The sequence below is a fragment of the Marmota marmota genome, unplaced genomic scaffold (genome assembly GCF_001458135.2).
Source record: "Marmota marmota marmota unplaced genomic scaffold, marMar, whole genome shotgun sequence".
NCBI lineage: Eukaryota > Metazoa > Chordata > Mammalia > Rodentia > Sciuridae > Marmota > Marmota marmota.
The window spans coordinates 2,450,861-2,477,545 of NW_026000206.1; the positions used below are offsets into that span (position 1 = coordinate 2,450,861).

Sequence of the window (26,685 nt, forward strand, 5' to 3'; positions counted from 1 at the left end):
TGAGGATCCTGCCTTCAAGGAGGGGTCCCTGCCTGCCCTCTGCTGAGTGCAGTGCCTACATTAGCTGATCCTGGCTCATGGAGCACAAGGTGCAGTCACTCCATGTGCTTTCGAGAACCCAGGCCCCTGTCAGGGCATCTTTGGAAGGCTTCCAGGTGGCCAGCTGAAAATGAGGAGACGGGTTGCCTGTCCCTGAGAGTACATTTTCTGAGCCACCCTCCCCTTCGTGCAGGTGCTCAGAAGGAAAAATAAGTAAGGATTGGAGCTTCCAGTTTGGAATTTTTCAATCATCTGAACATTGTTCTTGGCAGGGAATAATTTAAAACAAACAGCTATTATGGGTTACATTTTTAGACCAGTTAGAAAGGGGGACTCCACCACCATCGTATTCTTTGATCGCCCGATCATTTGGTTTTTCTTTTTCCCAGTTATCTGCCTTGTGCTAAGTAACCAGGGAGGGTGCCTCTTGGGATTTGCATCTGCTAAATATACGTCAAAGTGCCTGTTCCAGATCTCGCAGGCAGAGTGAAGAGGAGGGAGCCACGCTCGGGCTGCCACGGAGCTTAAGGGGTCTAGACAGCTATGAGATACGCAGACTCTCAAAAAGAAAGAAGCAAAGAAAAGCGTGTGTTTGGGATTTGGGATGTGTCTGTTCCATATGCGTGCAGCTGAGAAAGCTTTAGTTTAAAATAAGTGGTGTTTGGCAAGAAGTCGTGCTGTGTGCTGACAAATTGATTGTGCTCTTTTACTTAGATAAAAATGAAAATCCATGAGGCATTTTGCTTTCTTTCTTCTTGATGATTAAAAGCGTCTACTTGGCTCCATGCAGAGAAAGCCCTGGAAGATTTATACGAGACACCTGTGTGGTACTGATCACAGGCCTTCAGGCTGGAGCGCAGCGATGCTTCATGGTATTCAAAATGCCAGGTCTCAGGAGGGCATTTGGAAAGGCCTTGGTAAGGGTCTCTGTGCCAGGCCTGGGTGGGACTGTTGAGTAGGGATCTTTAAATTTTAATAAATGACTTGCCTTTAGCCACTCACTATTCACATCAAAGGGCTCCATTTCCTGTGAGGCAGACCATAACCTATTTCAGCCCAGGGAGAAATTTGGTAAATGCATGTTAGAATACAGCCATCAGCTAGCCCCTGATGGGTTGGGTCGTTAATCTCTCCCTTCACTTGCTGGTCAAATGTTATCGTGCTTGGCTCTGTGCTGGGTGCCAGGACGCCTGGGAACAAGACGGCCTGGTCCCTGCCTGCTGCACCGCAGGGCCGGCCCCGTTTGGGCTCCTGTCCTGTTGGCTTCAGGACTCGCCTCCATGTAGGTCCCAGCACAGGAATGTGCTATGAAACGCAACTCTAACACCCTGTTAAAGCCAAGCATTTACTCCTGGACACCGGAGACTTTGAGACTCTCCCTTAAAGGAGCAACAGATTTGTTTGGACAAAAGGAGTGTAAACAGGATCCTGGTGAATAACTTTTCTCATGGGCGCTCCTGCTTTAATCAATCGTATTTTTATTGGTGATCTCATAAGTGTCTAGACTGCCCCAGGCTCCACAGGGGAGGTGCAGGGGGTGGTGGAGAGAGAATTTACAGCTTAGTTTAGAGGCAAAGCTAACTCTTGGGACAGCAGCAGAGACAGGAGGCGGCACATCAGCTGTGTGTGTGCAGAACCCATGTCTGCAGGGCTACAGGGCTTGGGCAGAGGGGCGTCTGAGCCATTCTCCTGGCTGGCTCCACCCGGGCAGGGCCGTGCCCAGTTGACAGCTAGCCCTGGGTGGCCACACTTTTCTAGGCCTTATCTCTTGGAGGCTGGAGCCTCTGGACTCAGAAGGCGGAGCAGCCCAGACCAGGGAACAGAAGGACCCTTAGGCCATCGGGACACCCAGGTTACAGGACTGCCCCTTCTTCTCCGTGGAGCCATTGTGTGATGTCATCCGCCTCCTGTGCTCCCAGGTCCTCGTCTGCTGTGGAACCCTAGAAGCTGAGGGATGAAGAGCAGTTGTTCTGCTGTCAGCAGGAGCTGAGATTCACCTCCAGCACTGCCTCTTGCCAGCTCCACTTCCCAGGCCTCATTTTCAAGCATCTAGAATATGGGCTGGTGCCTGTGTGTAGGGCAGTTGTGAGCCTGAGACAAGACGTGTGATGCCCATCACGGTGCCTGGCATACAGCAAGCCCCCGGTCATGCTAGCTGCTCTTTGGGTGTTATTATGATTACCAGGTGGCAGAGTGGAAGGCCACTGTCTGGTCCAGAACCTGTCTGTAAAAAGCTCTTTCTGCCAAACTCCATAAAAAGCCATGTTTAAAAATCCATGCTAGCTCCCCTAGAGCCCCGGGCCTCGCCTCCCAGCTTGTGTGGAACATGGGCAGTAGGTAGCTTTGTGTGCCTGGGAATGTGCCCCTTTTCCCTCATTAGCAACCCCACCCCCTCATGACACTAAGACCAGGCTAAACCAAGATGGAAGGAGTTGACGTAGTTTGATGTTTAATCACCAAAGACCCAAGTTGGGTTCCAGCAGGCCGAACCCACTGTACTCTGCTCCAGGGAACAGCAATCTGGGTGTGGTCCTGGGGCCGGCTGGGGTTACTGGAGGCTTATCTTAGAGACGACTCTAAGCACAGAATAACAGTCTCAAACACCCCGTCCTCTGCATCCCAAGAATGAGGGCCAAGGGAAGTGTCTCAAAAGACAGGCTTGGTTTCAGAATGAGAGTGGCTTCTTGGCATAGCGTTGAGCAAGAACAGGGACACTCTGAGGTAAAGTGCCTTCCCGGAGTGTGCAGCTAAGCTTGGCCGAGTCCTGTGTGGGATTTGCGTCAAGAGCCGGTGGCTGGGGGCTTGGGATCTTGAGACCTCGGGACTTTTGGGAGACACTCACTGCCCCCACCTTCCCAGGCCTTCACGTCTCGGCTGCTTTTGGCCCACACAGCTGTGAGCCTCCCTAGGTCCTGGCCAGTGGCCCAGGAAGAAACGGGGCCACCTCGTCAGGGCTGGGCAGGACAGCCAGGTCTGGGCAGGACAGCCAGGTCTGCGTAGAAGCTGCTATTTGCCTTGGCCCTGGCTTGCCCTCCACTTCCTGGCCCCGCCCTCCTGTGGCTTGTGCTCTATTAGCTCATAGCTCCAGGTGAAGCCAGGCCGGCCCTGGAAGGCAAGGTGGGCCCTGCCTCTGAGCCCTCCCCTCCTGTTCTGTTCCCTGCAGCCAGCACCTCGTCATGTGAGGGTCACTTGAAATGCTTGAAGGGAGACCAAGGCATGGAAAGGGGCAGTACCACCTCCAGGCTTCCCAGCAGACTCTGCCAGGCCCCTCTGTGCCCAGGCTTGTGGGAAATGCTGGAGGTGCAAGAGGGAGGCAGCTGGGTGGGCTTAAAGACCCCAGAAGTGACAGACTCTTCTTGGGGTTCTGATGTCTCCAGTCCCACCAGCTCACAACCTCACCCTGGATCCATCAAACTAGGAAGTGGCCACTTTTAAGCTCCCCTTGTTTGTCAGCCTCATTTTATAAAGGGAGAAAGCAGGACCCCAGGGAGTGAGCAGTGGCCAGGGTCACACCAGGTCAGAGGTAGAGCTAGAGGCAACTTCTCGTGCCCTGGCCCAGCCCCAGGCCTGCTGTGGTTTTCAGAAAGCAGGGAGCCGGCAAGGTCCAGTTTCAGGTCACCTCGCTCTGGGGGTCCTGAGGGCCCTGGGCTCACCGTGTTGCAGCTCCAAGTGCAGTAGACAGCCCTGCTCAGCCTCCTCGGCCCAGGCATCTGAAGCCCCATGAGCCGCGGGGGCCCCGCGCTGCCCTTGAACAGAAGCTACATAAGGCGCAACCCTACATCAACTAGTGCTTTAGGAGATCTTCTTTCTGGCAAACTGATCAGAAGAGAATGTCAAGGGAACGTGGGCCTGAGATTTGGAGGCATCTGGCTTCCCCCAGCCCCATCCCATTGATTCATTTGTTCTTTTGTTCATTCTTCATTCTTCATGTATAACTGCACTCCTGCTTGGGCGAGGTGCTGTTCCAGGTGTGGACACAGTGGTGAATTAGACCCCACAGTGATGCATTGCCGGATCACCTGGGAAGGATGAAAGTTCACAGATGCCTTCCCCAAGGTTGGTGCAATTGATCTGGGCACCACTTGGGAGCTACAGTTTCTAAAATGGCCCACATCTGCACACAAATCCATGTTCAAGGAGAAAAGAGGCTATAGGAAGAATGTCCTCCTGAGCAGATGGTGTCCCTGGGATGGTGAGAGCAGGGTGTACACAAGGACAGGCTTGGGCCACTGAGCAGAGGGCAGCAGTCGCCTTCAGCCCAGACTGTCCCAGGCGCCTGCCATGCGGCAGGCGGCCCTAGACCTCTGGAAGATTTCGGTTAGGCCATGCAGGGCAAAACACAGAGACCCGAGCACCCACACGTGCCCAGTCCCTACACCCAGCAGGATATCCGATGGTCACAGTCCTCTGCTTTCCAGGCTCTCCAGTGATTCTGCAGCTGTCCTTTTTAAAACAGTTGCTTTCTCTGGTTTGAAAAAGTTTCAACATCCACAAAAATAGAAGCCAGCACAGGTCATGCACCGGTGTGCTTCCTCTTTCCCCAGCATTTAAAGAACAAACCCCGATGGCCCAGGGGCCTTTTCTGCCCTGGGCTGTCAGTCCTCTTGCTGTTGGTGCAGGGTCGAGGTTTGCTGCCAAGGGCACCAGGCTTTGGGTGAGAGCCCAGGCTTCAGATCTCTCATTTAGCAATGTCAAGTAGAGATCTGGGCCTGGAACTTGGGTTCCGATTGTCCCCAGGTCTCCCCAGTGTGCCAGGCCTGTTCCAGCTGTGGCCTGTGCTATACCTGGACCCACCTGCCACATGGCCGTGGCCGTTCCCGCCATCTGCCCTACACTGCTCCTCCACTCACTTGCCAGATTCTTCATCCCATCCCCCATTCAAAATAAGGGAGAGGAGCCAGGGGCAGTAACCATGCCTGATAATCCCAATGAGATGGGAGGATCACAAGTTCCAGGCCATCCTGGGCAACTGGGCAAGACCCTGTCTCAAAAAATAAAAGGGGCTGGGGATGGAGTTCAGTGGTAGAGCGCTACTGGGCTCAAGCCCCAGTACCACATGCACAAACACAAAGACACGGGAATGGTCACTGCCTGACTCTGGGGTCCCTTTTGCTGCATAGGGCCCGTGGTGATGTCACACCTCCAGCTTCTCCCCAGACTCTGAGGACACCTCTTTGACTGCACAGATCAAGCCAGAGTCCTGGAGCCTCATCAGAGAGGCCGCTGGCCTGGGCCCCGCTAGCCCCCGCAGCCCACCCCTCCTCTGCCTTCCCCAGACCCACGGCAGCGCCTTCTCCCCCAAGCCTGCTGCCTAGCAGCCAGGCTCAGCCTCCCTTCAGCTCCGTGGTTTTGACATGCGGCGTGTCCAGGTGCCACCAGCCTTGTAAGACGTGGGCTTTATGTTTGGATGCAGCAGAAAGAAATATGTGACAAGCCCAAGACATTCAGTCAAACTAGAGACCAGAATGAGGGGACAAGAGGCAGACAGGAAGATGGGGTTTGGTTTGGGTGTGTGTGTGTAACGTGCCATATGTCATTTTTTATTCACATAAAAACATCTTTCTTAAAGTAATCGGAACCCACTCAGCTGTTGCTAACCAAATACCAAATGTTTCCCTTTTCCTCTCCTGTGCCTTCCAAGAGGCGGCTGGTGAGGAATTGCCCATGTCCACGATGCTATCTCGCCTTTTGAACGTCACAGAGCTTTTTCCTCAGACCAAACACCCAGTTGTTTTTTCCAGCTCTGGCAGGGATTTTTAAGAAGGGGCTGATTGCACGTCTTCCTTTCTGCATATTGTTTCAGCCTGGCATGTGGCGGCGTGGACGCTGTGGGCTGGCCCCGGCTACCCACATCCCCCTGCATTGCCTTGGGATCCTTCAGGAACACCCCCCACAGTCACCTGGTGTTTTAGAGAAACGAAGTGAAATAAAATAAAACGAAAGAGGCTTCCAGTTGGTCAAGAGATGGCCGCAGGGGTCACTTTGGAACCCCTCCCCTTTTACCATAAACATGTGGTTTCACTTCCAAGGGCTCCGGTGTTAGCATTTCCATTTCCTCAGGAAGCCGCATCTCGTCCGTGCTCTTATTTCTGAAATGGAACGTAGGTTTTCATTGGCCCAAGTTCAAGGAGTGCATGGGGCGATGGTGAGCACAGTTGCAGGCAGGTCTCAGTCATGGTCACCCTCCCCACGTGGCCAGCCTGGGCTGCTCTTTAGGCCCGCTCTGGAGAGCCTCAGTGGGCGGTGGGGCTGTGCTGGGGGCTTGTGGCCACCCGAGGGAAGCCATGCTGCCCCTTCTGGTGGGAAGCTCTGGTTGCCCTCCAAGTGACACATACCACAGACTCTTAATTAAGAAAGTATGTTCCCATTCCGTGTCACTGGAAAAGAATGAAAACAATGACAGCATTTATTTATCTTCACTGTCAATATCATTCCTGCTTCTGAGTCTACTGGGGGCTCTGGGTCTTGAAGGAATTGCCTGGGTTGTGAGATCTTAACCTCAGGCATGTGCTGTTTGGGACACATGCGGCTTCTTGGCTGGGGTGGGGGGATACTCGATGCAAGGCAGAGAAGGCCAGCAGAGCCCTGCCCTGCCTCCCAGAACCTGGAGTCTAGTGGTCAGGGACAGTGGGGGACTCTGCCCTTCAGTGCTGGTGGGAGCCCCTTTTCATTTTTACATCCCATTATCCTTTTGAATCTTCAGAGAAATAAAAGCCATCATTTTTGAGCCTTGTAGAGAGGAGTCAGCTCTCCAAGGGGCCGCTAATGGCAGAGCTTGTAGCGCCCTCACACGTCCTCCAGCCCGGGCTGGCGGGGGGCAACTGGGCCAGAGGAGGAGGTTGCCCCAGGCTGTGCAGCAACCCGGGCTCCCCCCTCTCAGTGGTGGCAGGTTGCCCGTGGAGCTGAATGATTCTGTCCTGTGCACTAGGGTGTCTACCGTATGGCTGGTCTCTACCCACTTGTTATCATAGTAACCCCAGCCGTGAAACCAAAGGTGGCTGCACATTGCCCAGATTGCCCCCAGCTGAGAACCTCTGAGCCCAAGCAGAGCTGGGATTCAGAACCCAGCCTGTGCCAGCTGGTGGGGTGGGGGAGGCCTCAGCTACCTCCAGGCTGGGAGGGTGGGAGTGCTTGGTGTTTGGTGTTTCTGAGATGTCCTACTAATCAGCTGTGATCACACACCTTCCAGAAATTCCACCCGGATCCAGCTTCACGGTGGAGGCAGAGGATAAGAATTCCTTGAGAGTGCTGCTGGGGCAGGCCGTGGGGCCTCTAGTGGAGCCCTTCACTGTGTGCAAGGCCTGTAGGTTGTCATTTTGGTCTCCTAAGGTCAGAGACCTTATTATTCACACTTTGGTTCCAAGTGACTGAAACCCCAATCAAACTAGCTTAAGGATAAAACGAAATCTGTTGGCTTATCTAGGTGAAAAGTCCAAGGGTGGCTCTCTGACTTCAGGAATGGCTGTTTCCAGGCCTCAGACATCACTGGGACCCTGCTCCTCTTCATTCTCTAGCAGGTTCTGCCCACATGACCATAAGATAGGTACCAGCCCCTCCAGGATATGTGGCCCTAAGAGTTTAAGACCTCAGAGGAAGAAAACCTGGGTTTCCTCAGAGTGTTAATAAAAGGTCAGGGACAGACCTGGGTCCTGTACCTCTCTGAGGTTGGGGTTGCCTTCACCCAAAGATTACCATGTTAGGAGGAGTGACTCTCCTAAGAAAGGAACAGGAGACAAAACCAACCTGTGTTTCCAGATCAGCACTGCCTCTCCTGGTCTCAGAGAGCCGCTTAGTCGCGCTCCAGCCCCCTGACTGGCTGTGGCGCCCAGGGGTGTGATCACGAGACTCGTCTTATCCAGCAGGTTTTAGGCTCACCTGGAAGGTGTGTGCCGTGTGAGTTACAGAAATGACAATTCATGATGAACTGGAAACGTCGGAAACTTGGTCCTTTCCCGCAGAGTTGGGAAAGCACTGCTTTGCACCCCAGGGCGTGCTGAACCAAACTGCGGGTCCCACCCGTGGACGCAGTGCAGCAGGTCTAAAGGACCCCAGCCCTGCTTCTCCAGTGACTCCCGGTGACGCTGACGCGGCCCTCCCTGGGGCAGTGCTGCTCTAGAAGAGTACACAGGATTCTCTCCTGTAGTGGGGGAACCCAGCTCAGAATTCAGGGGACACGACTTCCATTTTCTTTCTTTCCCATTGGTCCGCTCTGTCAAAGTACTGTTACTTACCTATAGTAGAATTCACCAACTTTAACCATACAGTTAAATTACTTTTGAAAAATATGTACAGCCATATAACCACCGCAGTCACCCCCAAAACATTTTTATCACCCCAAGAAGTTCCTTTATGCCTCTGTTCCCTTGTGCCCGTCCTTATCCTGTCCCTTGTAGCCACTGGTCTGAGTTCTGTCACTACAGGTTTGCCTTTTCTAGAATTTCTGATGAATGGAACCTACCAGTTTGTGTCTCTTCTTTGACTTGCGTGCTGTTTCTGGGATTCACCCGCATTGTGTGTATCCATGATTCACGTTTTCTAACCAGTGAGTGGTATTCCATTGTATCAATGCCACCCTTTGTTTTTCCATTCGCCAATGGTTGGACATTTGGGTTCTTTCCAGAGGTCCCTTGACTTTGAAGGGCCTGGGCTCCACCTGACTTGAACCTGGGCTTTCTGACTTCAGTCCTGGTTTCCTTTGTGGTTGACCACAGCCTCAGGCAACATGGACTTCGACCCTCAGAAGCTCCTCCCTGCTCCTTCAAGGCAGCAGGGGTTCCCTGGCCCTAGGAAGGAGAAAGACTGAATCAGAGCAACTGGGTTAGCATTACCTTGTGAAGGACCAGGGGTCCAAGGGCCCAGGAGAGGCAGAGATCAGCATGTAAGCCCAATGTGGCTCTGCATCTGCTTTTGTAAATAAAGTTTTATTGAACACGGCCATGCCCATAGACAATTTACGTTTTGTCATGAAGGCTTTCATTGCAGTAGTTGTGACAGAGACCATAAGGCCTCTAAAGGCTAACAGGTTTACCACTAGGAATTTTTGCTGACCTTGCCATGGAACCAGGAATCCCCAGGGGGCTGGACAGAAGCAGAGCTTTGGGATCCTGGTTAAAGCTGAGCTCCAAAGGTGACCTTTGCAGCAGGTCTAAAGGGGCAATTTGGGCAATGTGCAGCCATCTTTGGTTTTCACGGCTGGGAGTTACTATGATAACAAGTGGGTAGAGACCAGCCATACCGTAGACACCCCCGGGGCACAGGACAGTCCCAGTCAATTCAGAGTCATTCAGCTCCTCGTGGCAATTTGACCCAAATCCCTTCAATCACTTGCCCTTATGAAGTTAGCACCCAAGAAGCTCTCCAGGGTGTGAAGGGGCTTAGAGATTGTTACTCGAACTCCCCTGTGTTATAGATGAAGAAACCGAGGACTCTTAGGTGACACAGAACCCCCAGCAGGGCTGAGACCATCCTTGGCAATCGCCTGAGGTCAGCAGCCTACTGAGAGAACAGATTGGGAGAACCCCCTCCGCCCCCCATTGCCAGGTGAGGCAACCAGGGTAGGGCCCCTGGTCTCGTTGCGCCCTCTGTTGGTTGGCAGTGTGGCCAGCATCATACTGTACCTGGGAAAAGCAGAGAAGGAAGTGACCTGGCCGGGCCCTGCGTTGCATGTGGTTAGTCTTGTTGCCAAGGACAGTAATTTGCTGACCCCTCCCTCAACACGGCTTGCTGATGCCTGCCTTCATGCCTCACCTCCCAACCCCAAGACATCTACCACTTTCTCTGCATTTTCCTTAAGCCACTCTGGAAGGTCTACTTGGTGGCACCCTGCACTGTTCAAGCCCTACCCCTGAGTTCAAGAAGAGAACCTTAAAATTAAAGGAAACTTCTATATTGATAAGCAAGAGACCTGGGATGAGAGTTGAATGAATTAAGGGCCCAAAAGAACAAAGAATGATTTGTGGATACTTGAGGCAGAGAACCTGGTGCTCCCTCCTATAGGACAGCTTCTTTCTGGCTTAGAGGGAACACCAATGAGGTACATGGCCGACAGCAGGATTTCTATGTTCTAGCAGAGCCTGTGGTGTGTGTGTGTGTGTGTGTGTGTGTGTGTGTGTACAGTGAGTATGCAGCACTCAGTGCCTGTGTGGACAGCACCCCAGGTTCTCCCCTCCTGAGAGAGATTGGGAGACAATGGCTTCTGTTTTTCTGGGCCTGTGCTCTGCAGCCCTGTAGCCACACCTGGGAGCAGGGTGGTGGTCAGCCCCTTGCAGCCTGGATTTCAGAGCATGGCCAGTTCCTGCTAAGGCAGATCAGACAGGGTCTCCCCCAGGAACGTGCTGTAGAGCTCCACATGCTTCTGACTTTCCAGAAGTGACCTGGCTGTCAGGTTTGCTGTTGCCACACCAAGAACTTATTTTTGGTGCCCCCTCCATCACCTTGATCATTCCCAAACACTGTCTCTCCCGGGGTGCATCTACTTCAACTGCAAACATTGTACTTGGATTTGGTGCTGTTGTGGGTGCTTCCTAGGAAGACGAGCCCGTGTGCCACACATAGTGATGCAGCCTGTAATGCCAGTGACTCTGGAGGCTGAGGCAGGAGGATCACAATTTCGAGGACAGCCTGGGCAACTCTCACAAAAGCAAGGGCGGGGGATGCAGCGGAGTGGTAAAGCACCCCTGCATTCAGTTCCCAGTACATTAACAGAAGGAGAATGAGGAGGAGGTGGGGAAGAAGGATCAGGAGAAGAGGAAGGATGGAGAAGGAAAACCCATTTATCTTTAAGACTGAGAAGGGAAAAATACCAACTCCGAAAAGATGACTACTGGGCTAGGGTTGTGGCTCGGTGGTAGAACACTTGCCTAGCGCAATTGAGGAACTAGATTCGATCCTCAGCACCACATAAAAGATAAATAAACAAACTAAAAAAAAATATTATGTCCATCTATAACTAAAACATTTTTTAAAAGATGATTACTAATCCTTTTATTCCTTCCTGGGCTTCCGGTACGTGGCTTTCCTGCCTGGGATGCCCCGTGCTGCTGGAGAGGCACAGAACCATTGCTGACAGCTTGTGTGGGGATCACATGGTGTTTACTGTGCAAGTTTATGACAGCCTTGTTTCTATACTGACGGCCAACGCCATATGGAGAGGGAAGACTTGTGTTAGATGAACTCGGAAGGAATCACAACATGCTTCGGGAAATCTCACCATTGCTTTTGGAAATGGGGCGAGGGGTCAGCTTGCTCAATTACACATGAGGTCCTGTGCTCTCCCCCCTAATAGAATAAAACTGACATTGGTCCAGAGCAGTTGACTTTGGTTCCGTGTTTGTGCTGGGAAAGCTCCTTACTGCCAAAGGCCGTGAAGGCTTGTTTTCCTCCCATTGGGGGATCGGGTGCAGTGGGAGGCGGTGGGAAGGCAGGCTGTGCTGCAGGGCCTCATGCTAACAAGTGCAGGCTGCAGACCTGTCACAGGCCACCGTGACCAGGTTCCCTCCTGTGGCTGACAATGACACTCATCTAACGTGACATTTTAAAACTGTCACTTGGGATCTTGTCTGCTCGCCCACACACACCCCTGCTGCCCTTTGCAGCAGCAGTCCCCCTCCCCGCCCCCAGGAGAACCTGGCAGGCGACAAGGCTAAATGCTCGCTGGAGTGGCTATTTGTGAACCATCTGTGCTTGGAGCGTGGCGCCTGGGCCCATGGTTGAAGGGCAGAGTTGAGGCAGTAGTCCAACACTAGTTTGAGCCACCAAGCTACTGGAGAAGGGCCAGGGGCAGCGGGGCAGGGGCGGGGCACTTGGCAAGTGGCTCACCCCTGTTGATCAAAGCATCCACTTGAGAGAATGTGACTGTCGAGTTCCCTTTTCTGCCTACGATACTCAGAACCTGCAAGTTCCTACACATGGTCCCTGCCCGCAGGCAGTTTACCCATGAAGGACAAGCATGTGCCCGGTCACTGCTCTTTCCATTCCAAGAGAGAGACCCTGCTGCCGCTGGCTGAGGCAGCATCCCTATCAGTACACGACCCACTGCCCAGGGCTGGCCTCAGGCAGGGCTGCCTCCAGGTCTCCTCTCTGCTCAGCGGTTGCCCTGCTCCTTCAGTCTCCATGGGTTCTCGCTGCCTGCTGGAAAGGACAATCTGACCAGCTCCGGGAAGTTCTGGCAAAAGCCCTGCAAGGACTCCAGGACCCACTCAGTTTCTCCCTCAGGGTCTGTCACTCTAGGGGCCTCTGATTGGCTATGGCTGAGTCTCCAGGTCATCCTTGATCTTGTCATTGTGATTGGGAGGATGAAGACTCTGATTGGCTGGTGTTGATCATGTGCTCATCCTTGACCCTCTCACAGTTGGAGGAACGAGGACTCTGATTGAGCTTGAGTCACATGTCCATCTTCCAAGGCTTGAAGGCATCAGTTCCTCTGGAACCAGAAGACATTGGTGGCGTTTGTTCAGACTTGGGCAGAAAATGCTCCTTTACCAAAAAAAAAAAAAAAGGGAGATAGAACAGACGAAAAGCACCCCACATCCAGGATGATAATGGGTGGGGTTTATTGAGCATTTTCTGTGTGCCAGGCTCTGTCTGAGGACTTGCTGGACATTGTCGTATTCAATCCCCATGACAGTCCCAGGAGACGGGTACTATTACTCTACCCAGCCTGCAGATGAGGACGGGGAGGGTGGGTAGGGGCAAGTGTAGAGTCAGTTGAGTGGTGGGACTGGGACTCGAACCCTGGTGACGGAGCTCCAGGGCCTGCACCTGGCCCCCACAGGATCCCCCCTCCCTACCAGCAGTAATAGCTCCGTGTCCTGTGAGCAGACTCTGAGAGTGAAAGCAAGCTGGCACCATGGTGGTGTCCAGCTCTTGTCCTGGGCCTCTGTCTCCAGAGAAACCCTTTCTTAGGGATGCTGACCAGTTCCTCTAACACCCAGCAAGGATGTAGTCCTTCCTTCCCACCAGTGGCTCTCCTAAAGCTATGTCAAATTTGAAGGCCCATTGTTTAGGGCTTGGGAGGGTCTGAGGCAGCAGGTCTTAGTAAGTGCTGTGAGCATCTTTCTGGCCAGGGAAAACTTCTTGAAAAAGTCTTAGTGACACTGCAGGAAGAGACAGAAAGGACCCTGTCCCAACTCCAAACATGTGATTTTGGTTTTCAGAAGAGGAAAATCACCCAGAGAGGTTGAGTGAGTTGTTAGAAGTAACATAGCAGATTATAACTAGCACTCCAGTCTAGGGTCTTGCAGCCGAGAGTTTTGCTCTATTTCCTCTTCAGAACCCTCTTGGCTACTGAATGACTGAGAGCAGCTGACTTCCTGTCTCCATGCCTCTAGCTCCTTTGCTAGAAATGCAGGGTTTTCATAATTCGAAGGATTCTGAGAGTGGGCTTTGTTCCAATTGGGTAAAATTATTTTTTTCTTTTCTTTCTTTCTTTTTCTTTTCTTTTCTTTCTTTTTTTTTTTTTTACTGTGTCCACTAGGATGCTTTGAATTAGGAGTAATTTGAAATTTTTTCAAACTGCCCTAAACAAAGAAAATATGTTGCCTTATAAATAAGCTTTTCAGATGTGGTTTGGGCTGCAGGCACAGTTTGATCTAGAGGTGTGTAACATCACCAGGGGACCAAGTCTGCTACTGTCATTTTCCTGGCTCTTCCAGAGGTCAGCCTCTTCCTCAGCAGCTTCCTCTAAGGTGTCAGTGCACCGCAGCAGCCCTGGCCCCACTCTCCCCCGCACTCAGGTTCAGAGCACCAGAGCTTCCCTGCCCTGGTTTCCCACACAGTCTGCAGATTGTCACATGTCTGTCACCTTACCCAGTTGCCAGAATCAGGGCCTGTGTTAGCTGATTGGCCAACCAGGGGACCGAGCTATAGTCTCCAGAACCATTGGCATCTCCATGCAGAAATCCGGTTATTGGGAAGGTGGATGGGAGCTGGGTGGTGACTGGCACCTTTCTCTGCCCTGACTTTGTCCCTCTGGGTCCACAGAGTTCGTGGTCACCTTGCTCCATGGGGCTGGGGCTGGAGATGAAGGTGGGGTGAGGGGCGGCCTGCCTGGCCTCATCACTCTCCTTCTTGCCTCCAGACAGAGATTACTGCGGCCTGTGTGACAGGCAGCCCATCGGGAGGCTGCTTTTCCGGCAGTTCTGCGAAACCAGGCCTGGGCTGGAGTGCTACATTCAGTTCCTGGACTCGGTGGTAAGTCCCTGCCCCTGGGGGGACCCCTGTGTCCTCTGTGATCAGAGATCATTTTTTTTTTTTTTTTTCGCTGAGAGAGAGAGAGAGAGAGAGAGAGAGAGAGAGAGAGAGAGCTCATGGTTTAGAAGGTCCAAGAATAAACTCCACTGCTTAAGAAACCGGGAAGCTGGGCCATTCCCCAACACCCCTGGAGTAGCGCAGGGACTCTGGGCCCTTCCCCCACCGAGAGCCTTTGACAAAGGCGAGGCTGAAGGCTTTGGTCACTGGCTTGGGTCAGCTTCCCCACAGAGTGTAAGCCCCTGGGCTCTGGGCTTCCTCTTGGCTCCAGCCCAGGTCCCCGGGTGAGCGCTATGGCTCGGCACCCAGACTCAGGTGGCCAGCCTCATGTTGTCTGGCTTCAGCTGCCGTCACCTATTTGTTTAACAAATGCCTCGATCTGCGGTGCTTTAAGGGCAGGGGGTGGAAATGTCACAGCCCTTATCCAGAAGGCTGGCCCCTTGGCTGAGCCACTTGCCCTGTGGGTCTCTGGCTGAGGCAGGAGAGGGGTGGGAGGCGAGGAATGAGTCACCTGGTACCCCCTCCTAGGGGCAGGGCCCAAGTCTGCCCTCATGCTGTCCCTGGCTGCAGCTGTCCCCTCCCCGTCTCCATCTTGGGAGTGACCCCAGTTTGTGTGTCACTTCAGGGTCTTCATGTGGCTCTCTAGACCCACAGGCCAAACTGCCCACTGGACATCTCCACCAGAATCCTATAGGCAGCCCTGAGGCAGCACCCCAGTCACCCAAACTGTTAGCGCTGTCTGGGACCCCCCTCCCTCCCCCTTCCCCACGGTCAAGGACCCTGTGCTTGGCTCCTGACCTCCAGGCCAGTTCCCTCCCCCAGCTCGCCCTGTCCTAGTGCAGGCTCTGGAGCGTCCAGCATGAGTGATCACGACAGTCCTGAACCCCAGCTGAGGGTCGGAGCACCGGGCAGTCTTAAAAGGTACCAGCGCCAGAGCTGAAGCCCAGACTAATGAATTTGGATCTCTGGGGGTGGGGCTTAGTGTTTTTATAACTTTTTATTATGGAAAATTTCAAGCTATAAAAAGTAAAAGCCAGCCGAATGTGCCCTTCACCCCACTTCCACAGCGATGCGCTCAGGGCCAATTTGTGCCCCACCTCCACCCTCCCCTCGGCGGCACCTTGTAGCAGGTCTCAGATACGCTGTTATTTTGCCTGTGAGCCTTTCAGTATGCATCGCCAACGTCATCAGACATTAGTGGTCAAATCCCGACTTTCTTGTGCATCTTATAAAATTGTGTTTTAACTGTTGGGGGACACCATCGGGGTAGGCCCCACACGCCGTGACTGGCAGTCTTTTTCCTGACTGTCTCCAGTCTCCCCAGTAACGGCCTCCCACCGTGATGGGTTTCTGTTCCTCCAGAGCCCCCCCCTCCCCTGAGTCATTTAATAAGTTTCTCAGTATTTCTTGTAAATTGCTTAGTTGGATCTAGGAACTTGATCAGATTCAGTTTCCCTTTTCGGGATGTGCATGTGCAACTGACTTTGTAAATGTCTTTGTGTCCTTCCGTTGGGAACCGACTAACGTCTGTGTTTTCCTTTGTGAGGTGTTGCAGGGCCAGGGTTGTGGCTCAGTGGTAGAGAGCTTACCTAGCATGTGCGAGGTACTGGGTTTGATCCTCAGCACCACATAAAAATAAATAAAGTTATTGTGTCCAACTACAACTAAAAAAAATTTTTTTAAAATAAAATAAATAAATCTGTTGATTAACAAGGGGTTGCAAAGTGGCAGAATTTTAATTCCATCATTTCTTGTCCACTGGCTAACTGGAGCGCTTCCTTTGAAGGCTGTTTGGTTACCCAGTGACGCTTGATTCTTTTCCTGCATTTATGTTTTTAAGATCCCAGCTGGGCTCCCTCGAGTCCTCTGATGGGAGGATTGGGAGTTTGACCAACGGCTCTCCACATGTTGGATGAGCTTCAACGCACCATCATCCTTATCCTTCCTGATCCTTCCTGCCCACGTGGTTGGCCAGCGGGAGCCCCCCAGGTGGGCTTCTGAGTCCTTGGCAGCTCCTTGCCGTCTGGCTCAGCAGTCTTCTGGGCTCTTCTCGTACCACAGACCATTGGTTCAACGAAGATCCTCGTCCCCTTTCCTGGAAGACAGTACTTGGAGACCCAGCATGGTGCTTATTACCACTAGCTTGACCATAGTTTCTAGCAGAGATTGGCATTTTCAAATCTCCCAGGACTTTAATGTGTGTCTGAGTTGGGAAGCACTGACCTCCAGGATGATGCCCGGGTCTTGAGGATGACTCAGTAGAGCTGCTGCCACTGGGCTCTTGCCCACCCTTCACCCACAGCCTCCATTGGAGTCTCTGTGACCTCTGGTTCTGGCCTGACCTGAGCTCCGTCTTGCAGTCTACTGTGAGCCTCTTGGCCTGAGCTGCATCAACCCTCCTCCTGCCTGAGATGCCTCCCCAGGATCCTCCTGCCTGGCACATGCCTGCTTATCCTCTGTACCCTGCTCCCAGGGCTTTCCCCACTGCTCTCTCCCACCCCTGCTCTGGGCGCCAACCTGCAGCACACATCGGCGCCATGCTCTCCCGCCACGCTGGTAGAGTGGGGAACAGTGGAGAGTGCAGGCTCCCGAGATGGCCAGGGCCACACTGCCCACCACCAGCTCTCGGGGGACCAGGGGTGGGGGTTAGCCACTGTGCCTCGTGTCTCCATCTGCAGGTGGGGGTGTGGTGGGGTGGTGTGATCATGTTGCCGGTGCTCAGAGTGTTCACACAAGGTCGTGCTGCTCAGAGCACACTCAGTGAGCCGAGCTGTGGAGCACTCCGCTTGTGTGCTTGTCTCTGGAAGTAGCCAGAAATCTCTTGGGGCTCATATGTGACCCAGGGTCCCTGAGTTCATACACTGTACCCAATAGGTGGTTGACCAAAAGTTAGGACTTCAGCCTAGTGGGATCTGGTGACTTGCCCAGAGTCACAGACTAAGGGGCAGAGAATCCAGCCCTGAGTCCTTTCCTCCACACCAGGCCGCCCTGAGGCCAGTGGATTTCTAAGTCTGTGGTGGAGTAGCTCCTTGTTAAGTGGGACCCACCAGGACCCTCCTGCAAAGTGAACCTCAGCCCCCAATGGGTCTGTCCAGTGATGCAGTGGTCTCCCCAGATTGGGTTTCTTCAAACAAGAGCCAAAGTCTGGAAAGGCAAGCCTCTGACTCTGTCCTCAGTCCTGCCCCAGTGGAGGGGTCAGGAGGACATTGGGTTGTCTGCGTTGTTTGAGAGCTGTTAGCCTTCATCTCTGTGAGGGTTTTTGTGGATATCACACTAGGGGACTGCTGGCCAAGAATGCATCTAGGGTTCCTGCATGGCCCATCTCACAGCTACCTGGCTTCTTCACAGCCCAAGAGGCCTGGCGAACCCTGGACAGCTCTTGGTCTCAGTTTCCTTTTTGGGGGGTCACAGAACATGGGGCCATTCAAGGCCTTCACTTGGCAGGACAAGAAGCCCCAGGACCAGGCTCCTCACCACTTTCTTAGCCTCTTATTCATTCAGCAAAAGTGCTCTCTGCAGACTGGTTCCAGTCCTTGGGATAAATCGGTGAATAAAATGGACCAAGCTCTCTGCCTTTGTGTCGTTGATGTTCTAGCCAGGAAGGGGCAGGCTGGACATGATAAGCCAATGATAGAGCATGTTGGAAAGTGATAGATGAGAGCAGGTGACGGGGTTGGGAGTGTGGGCACGGGGCCTGGTTGTATTATTCAGTAGGCAACATTTGGCTGAAGACGAGAAGGAGTCGGAAGAGCTGGCATGGGGTGGAAGGGCATTGCAGGCAGGGAACAGCCCGTGAAAAGGCCTGCAGATAAGAGTGTCCGTGGCTGGAGCATCGGGGGCAAGGGTACAGGAGGTGAGTGGGAAAGGCATGGATTGTCTAAGCTTGGGCCTTTGCTGAACTGTGGCTTTTACTCTGAGTCACATGAGGAGTCACAGAGGGTCTTCAACAAAGCAGCATGCTGTGCACCTGACTTGGATGCTTAAAGGATCCCTGTTTTCCACAATGGAAACAGGCTTTGGGGGCAGAAGTGGGACCAAGGCCAGTTGCCAGGAGGCTGTTGTAGCAACGCAGGTGAGAGTGAATGGTGGCCGAGCCAGCATGGAAGTGGTTGGACTGGGGACGTATTTTGAAGGCAGAATTCCCAGTATTCCTGAAGGATTGGGGATGAGAGGACAAGTTCACTGTTCTGACCCGAGTGGCCTGTAAGGAAAGATTAAGGACAGACTGCAGTAAGGACAGGCTGGGGGAAGACCACGCTGGGGGCAAGAACAGAAGCTTCGCTCTCTGCCGAGCTTCCTCGGTGCCCTGCTGAAGAGCCCTCGCAGGGGGGTGTTCAGGGGAGAGGGGTGTCCAAGCCTGGAGCTGGCGAGGAAGGTCTGCGTCGGGAACAGAAACCTGGGACTGTCCGGCCCCGGCCGCTGAACTCACCCTGGAGATGGACAGGCAGTGCAGGCCAGGGACTGACGCTGGCCCAAGGGCCGCTCCCCATCTGGGAAGTCGGGGCGGCGGCAGCTCTGGGACCTGTCTGGAGAGTTGATGAGGCAGAGCGGGTGAGGTTGGAATTTTCCAGCCGCGTGTTCTGCTAGCCGCTCACAGTCGGTGGAGAAGGGAAATATAAAATACCAAGGATGCCCCTTCATCCTGGCGGTGTCGTCTTCCCCGTCACTGGGCCAGTACCAAGAGCCATTTGTTGGAAAGGAAATGTGCGTCTGGCTCCCGCGTTAAGGCATCGAGCGCCCTTTGCATACCTCTCAACCAAGTCGCTGCTGATTGTCCCCTCTGCACTTTTCTCTGTGTCCCTGGGAAATAGCGAGGTCATTTCATCGCCTGACTTGACGTCAAATGACCGGCCTTTGGACGCTCCTTTTACGCACGAAGACTTTATTGAGTTTTCCAGGGCTGGCATGACTTCTTGTCTGAAATCCGTTTTTTCTTCCATCCTGCCTGGAGCTCAGAGGAGGGAGGGGGCACCAGTGCCCTTGGTGTGCTGCGGTACCACCCCGGCGCTCCTGGGCTCAGCCAGTGCCAGCCGCACCATTCCTACCTCACTTGGGGGACTCTTGAATGTCCCCCAAGTGGAGCCGATTAAGACTAACCCATCCTCGGGCTCTGACGTAGCTCCCATCATGGGCTCTCCCCTGCCCCATCTCAATGGCTACTTTTCTCAAGTCAAGCAGAAGGCTGTGGCCATTTGTACACGAGGTCTAGGTGGCTTTCCGGGAGCAGAATGGTTAGGGCCTCTTTCTGGAGGCTGCAGGGAGTTCAGCCTGCTTCTGGGCCTCAAAGGGCTTCCATTTCCCCCCACAGAGAAGCGGAGGGAACAATCTCTGGATGGCAAAGAGGGTTTGGCCCCTGATCAGCAGGAGAGGGACTCGGGCTAATGTAAACCCATGGGCCAAGAGGGTCTTGCCTGGGTGTGTTCGAGATGGAGGGTCTGCTCTCTGACCTGCTCTCTGGGATCTTGACCACATATTGGCTCATTTGAAACCCTCCTGTCCTCACACTTGAGTGTGACCTGAAGTTCTCAGGTCTCTTAGGAGGCGAGGGAGGATTGGCGGATACTGAGCCGGATTCACTTGGCACAACTCATCAGGTGTCTCCCCTGGGCCAAGCTCTGTCCCCATTGGAGGCTGCACAGTGAACGGGTTCTTGACCTCACAGGGCTTAACTTTCTGGTTAAATGAAAAATGGAAAAATAAATAAATGATGAATCATTTTAAATGAAGTAAACAACAGCTATGAGTTGGAATACCTGTCGAGTGTTAGTTATCACATTGCAGCGGCTCAAAACGCAACAGCAATTTATTATCCCACGGTTTTGGTGGTTCAGGAAGATGGGGATGGTTAGCCCGGTGCTCTTGGCTCGAGGACTCTTGAAGGGTAGCATCAGGTGGCTCGACCGCAACTGGAGGATCTGCTCTCTGGCTCGCTCACGTGGACTGGCAAGTAGGTGCTGGCTGTGGGCAGGAGGCCTCTGCTCTTCCCCTGGTGGCCCTCTCCGTGGGATTGCACGGGGTCCTTACACCATGGCTGGCTCTCTGCAGAGTAAGCCATCCAAGGGAACAGAGCACAGTTAGGGGGCGACGTCGTCCATGGCCCGTCGTTTCAGCTTCCACAGCCATTCCCCCAGGTCACACTCATCAGACCCCGTGGGTCTTAAAGTGTCTCCTCCAGAGCATGGGTGGCAGGAGGTCAGGGTCACTGAGGGCCATTTGGGAGGCTGGGGCTACAGTTATGAGGTTACAATAAATGAAATCTCCCATCAGGAAATGGTAAGTAGCCTTCCAAGCCATTCATTGATCACAGGCCACCAGCAGCTGTCACCTGGCTTTTGGTGAACTGGGTTATCTGCAGCATTATTTCAAGTGATCTGCCCTGTCGTGCCAGGGGAACTGCGGACTCTGGTTCTTACTTAGGGGCCACGTCCAGTATTTGTCTGTCTTTTCTATCATTGCTTTGATCCTCCCAAAGGGAGAGGCTCAGAGGAGAGAGAATTCCTTAGATTCACATAGAGACTCTCAGAACTGTTAGTAAAGCCAGATCCTGGTACAGGGTCATCTTGAGAAAATGGGTCATCCAGTGGAAGTCTTTAGCCTTGTCCAGCCTCCTGTGTGGCCTCTCAGACCTGAGACCCCTAGTCCCAAATTATGTGGCTGTCCTAGAAGTGACATCACGCCAAACTACAGTGGGTTGGAGAAGACCGAGCCAAACTGGGCCAACAGGTCCTTTCTCTGGTACTGACAGGCTTGAGGGGAGTCCTCTGGTAAGGAAGATCTAAACGGGCTCCTGGCAACAGCTGACCACCATGTTTCCTGCCATGACTACCATGAGGGGACAGCCAGTCCACTCTAAGGAAGCTTAAAGCCCCATCACCCCCACAAATGAGCTAGTGGGTCCAGAAGGGCTCACATCCCTGGCCCAGCTGCATTCATTCTCCCTAGTTTGGTTTTTTCAACTCGTCCTTGGGTCCTGAGGGCCAAGAGATGACAGTTTTGCCTGAACCAGGTTAGGTTGGGCTCTTTACACTGAAACTCAGAAGAGTCACAGGAAAAGCCCAAGTCCCGTGGTGGCGGGATGAGTCTTGGCTGTGGGCGAGGACAGGGAAGTGCTCTGGGGAACAGAACTGTGGCTAGGCAGGGGTGAGGTGGGAAGCCCCTCAAGGCTGAGGCTCAGGAGGAGGATGGGGCAGACAGGAGGCGCTAGCACAGCCCCTGTGCCTGGGGACCGACAGCCAGACTTCTCGCCTCCCCAGAGAGGTGCAGCGCCTGCCTCCAGCCAGGACCTGGTTCACAAGCCGGGAACTGTGGGACTGTCAGGAAGACCTGGGTCACCTTGGGGCCACTTCTGCCATTCTCAGTCTCTACCTGGTGTGGACAGGGATCTGCTCTTCCCTTCCTTCTCTGGTCCCATCCCATCTGTGGCCCTGAGGTGGGCCAGTGACTCCTGCTGACCCAACCCAAGAGGGCTGCTCAGCCGGAAGCCATAGGTCAGAGGACAGCTGCCTAGGTAGGCACAGCTTTGGGGCTGTCCAGACCCATCAGACCCTTGGCCTCTGGAGGACTCCCTTTCCTGCCGTGCCTCTGCATGCTAGCTGGGAGGCAGAGAGGAAGCAAGATCAGTGTCCACCCACCTTGAACCTGCCAGTCAGGTCCCGGCAGGAAACTGGTGCCCACGGGTACGTGAGTGCAAGAGTTTGGCAAGGGTGGTTTATGGAGTGCTCTCGGGGTAGGAAATCAGTGGCAGCTGATGCCCTGCCACCTCTCCACCTGCAGGGATAAGAGAAGGGACCCACACAGAAGAGGCAGACCTGCAGGAGCTGGGTCACAGAAGAGGGATACAGGGACCTGCGGTGCTAGGCAGGGAAGGGACAGAAAACTGCCCAGTATCACTCTGTCTCCTCATATCTGGGTAGGAAGGGGTGGGGGTGGGGCTCAGAGTGGCTGTGACAGTCAGCACAGACAGCACACTGGGGCCAGTGTGGGTGGACCCATGGGGAGCCATGCTGCTGACCATGCACGTCACTGCCCCTGCCTCTCAGACACTGGAAAAGCTGACCACATCGACAGTTACAGAAGCCCGGGTGGCGAGACCTCAAGGCATCTCTGACTTCATCTTCGTGCCAAGGCAGGAGAGGGTCTCCGGGGAGAAGGAGGGGCACCAGGCCAGTCAGGGCCAAGCAGCATCCCGCGGCAGCTTCTGCTCTTTAAAACAGTGTGGCTCCTTTGGTCGCATGGCAAGTCCTAAAGATCATCTGGGGAAAAGCGTCCCCACCACCAGGACCTGTTTTCTGTCGTGTTCTCTGAGATGGATGATGCAGTGAGCGCTGACCGTGGATGGAATGCCGGGTGGTGGTCTGCACTGCCCACGGACTCCGCGCTCTGGCAGGCAGAGACCCATGAGTAGTCCTGTGTGCTCCAAGCTCAGGGGAGCCCTTCTCTCCTTGCATCGGGGCAGTGCCTGCTCCCCAAGGCCATCCGACATGTGTCAGCACGAGTCACAGCCCACGGAAGCCCACTGCGCCCTACCATGATTGGCACCTGCAGTGTATCTGAGGAGAGTTGCCCTCCGAGGGCTTTGAGCTCTGAGCAGGGGTAGGGAGTTAGATGGGCAGGAGAGCAAGAGGACTGTGGGCATCCCTCTTTGGGGAGGGACAAGGCCAGCCTCCTGCTCTGGTGGGAAGGGCCTCTGGTGCAGATAGGGTTCGGCAACAGTCCTCGCGTTGGATCTACCTCTTTCTTTGAAGGCCTCCTTGGCTGCTGTTTCCTGAGCCAGATCTGATGCTAAAGTTCTGGCGTCACAAGCTCCTACTGGGTCTCAGCCTCATGTCGTGGGATCTGCCTTGAGCTCAGCCCGTCCAGCTCAGCTGCTAGGGGCCTTTTCTCTGTAGGTGGCCTCTCAGGACTTGACCCCCACGAGCCCCGGACCCCCTGGGGGTCACTGTGAAGATGTGTGACTTGATCAGTGTGGAAACCTCAGGGGGAGGCCTTCTGCCGGTTCCTGCTTCCCAACTCTAATGTCAGGTGGTGGTAGTCCAACGTGGACTCCTCAAGAAAGGTCTTTCGATCCTGGGCTGGGGAGGTCTGTCCCCATGTGTTCCCAGCTGCCTCCCTGCGGAGCCATGAGCCCATCTGGCCTCCACTGGGAGGTGGCTGACCTGAAAGTGACGTTATTGTTTTCTTAGCGTGGGTTTCAGTACCCAGAGTAATAACATTTTCAGCTTTTTATTGAGGCTGATCAGTGAGCCCGGGTCTCCATTCGGTTAAATAGAACCGCCTCCACAGAAGTATTTTGGGGCAGTGCGAATCCAGTGTTCTGGGTGGGGTGGAGGTACCCTAAGCAGTGGTTGGCCACTTGCCAAAAGCCTGGGCCTGCAAAGCAACCTGGCTATGTTCCCACATGCCTGGCCACGAGGCTGGACGTTCAGGGGCAGCAGGACACTGGTGCTTCTCTGCTGTACCTGGAGAAGGGCAGTCAGTAACTGCAGAACGCTGGGCCCTTCAGACAGGAAACAATTGCTTAGCAGCTCTGTTGGATTTGAACCAGTTGTTTGGCCTCTTGGCCCCTCAGTGTCTCTGCCATCAATTAGGAAGAGTCATGCTGGTTGTCAGTACTATATGTGTGTGTCCGTGTGCGTGTGTGTCCGTGTGTGTGTGTGTGTGTGTGTGTGTGTGCAGGTGCATGAGCTTAGAGAAAGATACAGGAAAGAGTCAAGAGGAAGAGCCACCTTCTCTCCATTAAACATCCCAAGAAGTCACCACTCAGATCAAATCATCAGGAAAGCCTCTGTCTCTCACAATCGTCTTGATGGAGAGGAGGTGTGGCCCTGGAGAGAGGCTGTGACTGGATGGTTCAGTAGGAGTGAGGGGACAGCAGGCAGGGCCTCCCCTCCCCTGCTGGTGCCGGCTGTGTGACCTGGGGCAAGTCCTTTGCTTCTCTGAGCCTTCATGCCCAGCCCTTAAAATGAGGGGTTGGATTCCTTCTGGAACCACCATCCACAGTCCCAGGGTGCAGATGGTTGTAGGGTTTGCATTTCTCATTGGGGATTGTGGGCCCTTGGCTCTCAGAATGGAAGTGGGCCTGGATCCCCCTGGACCTTCCAAGTGCCACCTTCCCTTTCCCTTTGTCCAGGAGTGTCCCCTGGCTGCCTGGGAGAAGTTGGACCCTGGGCCCTGAACTGTGAGGTTGCCTTGATCCTCATACAGGTGCCACAGGTGCCGGACCCCTCTGCACTTAGACAGTTGAGCGCATTGTCCAGGGACATGTGACTCGTGAGGTCTGAGTGACCTGGGGCAGCCTTTCTGTGGGCTCCGGTTGGGTGGCCCATTGTTTTCCAGTGGTTGCCTTTGATTCATCTGAATTGGTGCTCCTCAACCCCGGCTTCCAGATGCCGCCCTCCTGGCCACCAGAGGGTCTGTCCTGCTGCTCTGGGTCCCAGTGTTTGTCCATCTCTCTGGCGGGCAGCCTGCATGGAGAGTGCTGCTCTTAGAGCCAGCGTCCTGGGAGAGTGTGGAGAAATTTGGACTAGACATTGGGCTGCCCAACCAGGTCTGCCCTGCTCTCTGGACCTCAGTTTCCTGCCCTGTAGAAGAAGATTGGTCAGTGGCCTCCGGGGGTCTTCTCCGGGGCTCCAAGATTCTCTAACTAAAAGGAGCTCTCGAGCAAATCTGTTATTTTTCTCTCCTTCTGTTTCAGGCAGAATACGAAGTTACACCAGATGAAAAGCTGGGAGAGAAAGGGAAGGAAATTATGACCAAGTACCTCACCCCAAAGGTAAGAGGCCTCCAGACCCTGCAGCAGGAGGAACCGGAGGCCCTCTCCAGGAAATGGGCCCCAGGTCCCTGCCAGGCCACATGAGGCACCATGAAGTGCAGGGCCAGGGGCTTCCATTGTCTCCAGAGACCTTGGTTCTCGTCCTTAACCAGAGGGCACCCCCAGCCCAGCAGACAAGAGGTAGGGGTCCAGGCCAGGCTGAGTCAGGGAGGAAGCCTGCTCACTGGGTGAGTCCCTTCCATCGGTCCTCCTGCTACCTACACCGTGTATTGGGGCAGGAGGGGAAGTGCCTGGAAGAAAAGGCTCACCAGGGGTTGCTCTGAGAGGTCAGAGAGGGACCGGGAGGGATCCGGAAGGCGAGCACAGCCCCGGGTCTGGACGGTCAGCAGGGCACACAGGAGAATGCGGAGAGTTCCGAGTGTGTTCTGGAGGATGATAGAGGGTGAGGGGCCACCCTCTCCCCACCTTAGCACCCACTGGATGGTTGAAGGAGCCAGGTGGAGCCACCCCTCGGGTCCTGGCAAACTGGATTCTCTGGGACCTTCCCCCTTCAACCCGCATGACAGAGAAGTCTGTTCTTGGCCCATTTAGCGTTCTGCTCATTTTCCCTCTCTGGGCCTCAGTTTCCCTTCTTAAAAAGTGGCCCCCCTGCCAAACCCACCTCGTGAGGCAGTGACAGCCAGGGACAAGACCTGCCTGTGAACAGCCCTGGGCATGTCCCAGGGCCCACAGTGGCTTCCTCCTGCTCAGGGCCCTGATGTCATGGGCACCAGCCCCTCAGAGGGCGGTCCTCTGGGAAGCCGCCCAGGCTCCTTGTGGACCGGGCTGGCACAGCCTGTGGGACCAGGTCCTGTCCAGGGAATGCAGTAGGTAGTGGTTGTCTCGCTTCCCCCGTGAGCTGGGCTCACACCCAGCAGTGCGGCTCCCGTCGGGCCCTGCTGCTCACCGGCCTACTGAAGGCCACCACACACACGCGCACACAGCGGCTGTCAGTCTCTCCGTCACAATCATTTCCTTCTCCCTCTGGGAGCTGTGCACACCCCAGTCCTTTCTCACAGTTTGGATGTGACAGGATTAATGTTTGTGAAATGCCTTCAGACTCAGAACAGGCCCAGCTCACTCCGGCCAAGACATGGCCCTGGCAGATGTTGCTGCCCACTCCTTCTGCAGGGCCACTGGACAGCGTTGCCTTGCCCCCTTCCACACACAAGCCTGTTGGAGTCTGTGAGGATCCCAGGTGTAGGAGGTCAGGAGAAGTCATTCTGAGCGGGGGCCCTGCTCACCCACAGTTGCAGCCAGTGACTTATCCATGGGGCTGCAGGTAGGTGCATGTTTGGTCTCTTGGTCACCACTGAAAACACTGTGAACACTATAAAAAGGGACCCAAGTCCAGAGGAGGTGCCACCCTGAGGGCAGGAAGTGCCCCAGAAGGATGATAAGAATAGTAGCTCCCTGGCTACTATGAAGGGGTCAGACACCTCCGAGATGGTACTGCTGGTGGTGCCAGTGTCCTTGTCCTGTTCACAAGGCTGCCAGGTCCCAGAGAGGCGAGTCACTTGCTAGGCTGCATCTTCACCTGCCCTCTGCCAGATGCCTTCTTGCTGTGGCTCTGCTGGGCCGTTCCAACT

At 54.3% G+C, this 26,685-nt stretch overlaps 1 protein-coding gene across 4 annotated transcripts in view; it reads left to right on the forward strand.

Moving 5' to 3' along the window:
* Positions 1 to 26,685, forward strand: part of Grk5 (G protein-coupled receptor kinase 5) — a 189,747-nt gene that overhangs the window by 115,953 nt on the left and 47,109 nt on the right. For 3 of the 4 annotated variants that reach the window (XM_015498319.2, XM_048791296.1, XM_048791298.1), the window contains 2 exons: positions 14,117 to 14,229; positions 24,980 to 25,057. In XM_015498319.2, coding sequence (XP_015353805.1) covers positions 14,117 to 14,229; positions 24,980 to 25,057 — 191 coding nt within the window. Of the gene's footprint in view, positions 1 to 14,116; positions 14,230 to 24,979; positions 25,058 to 26,685 lie in introns of those variants that run through there. The other variant, XM_048791297.1, reaches the window with a different exon arrangement.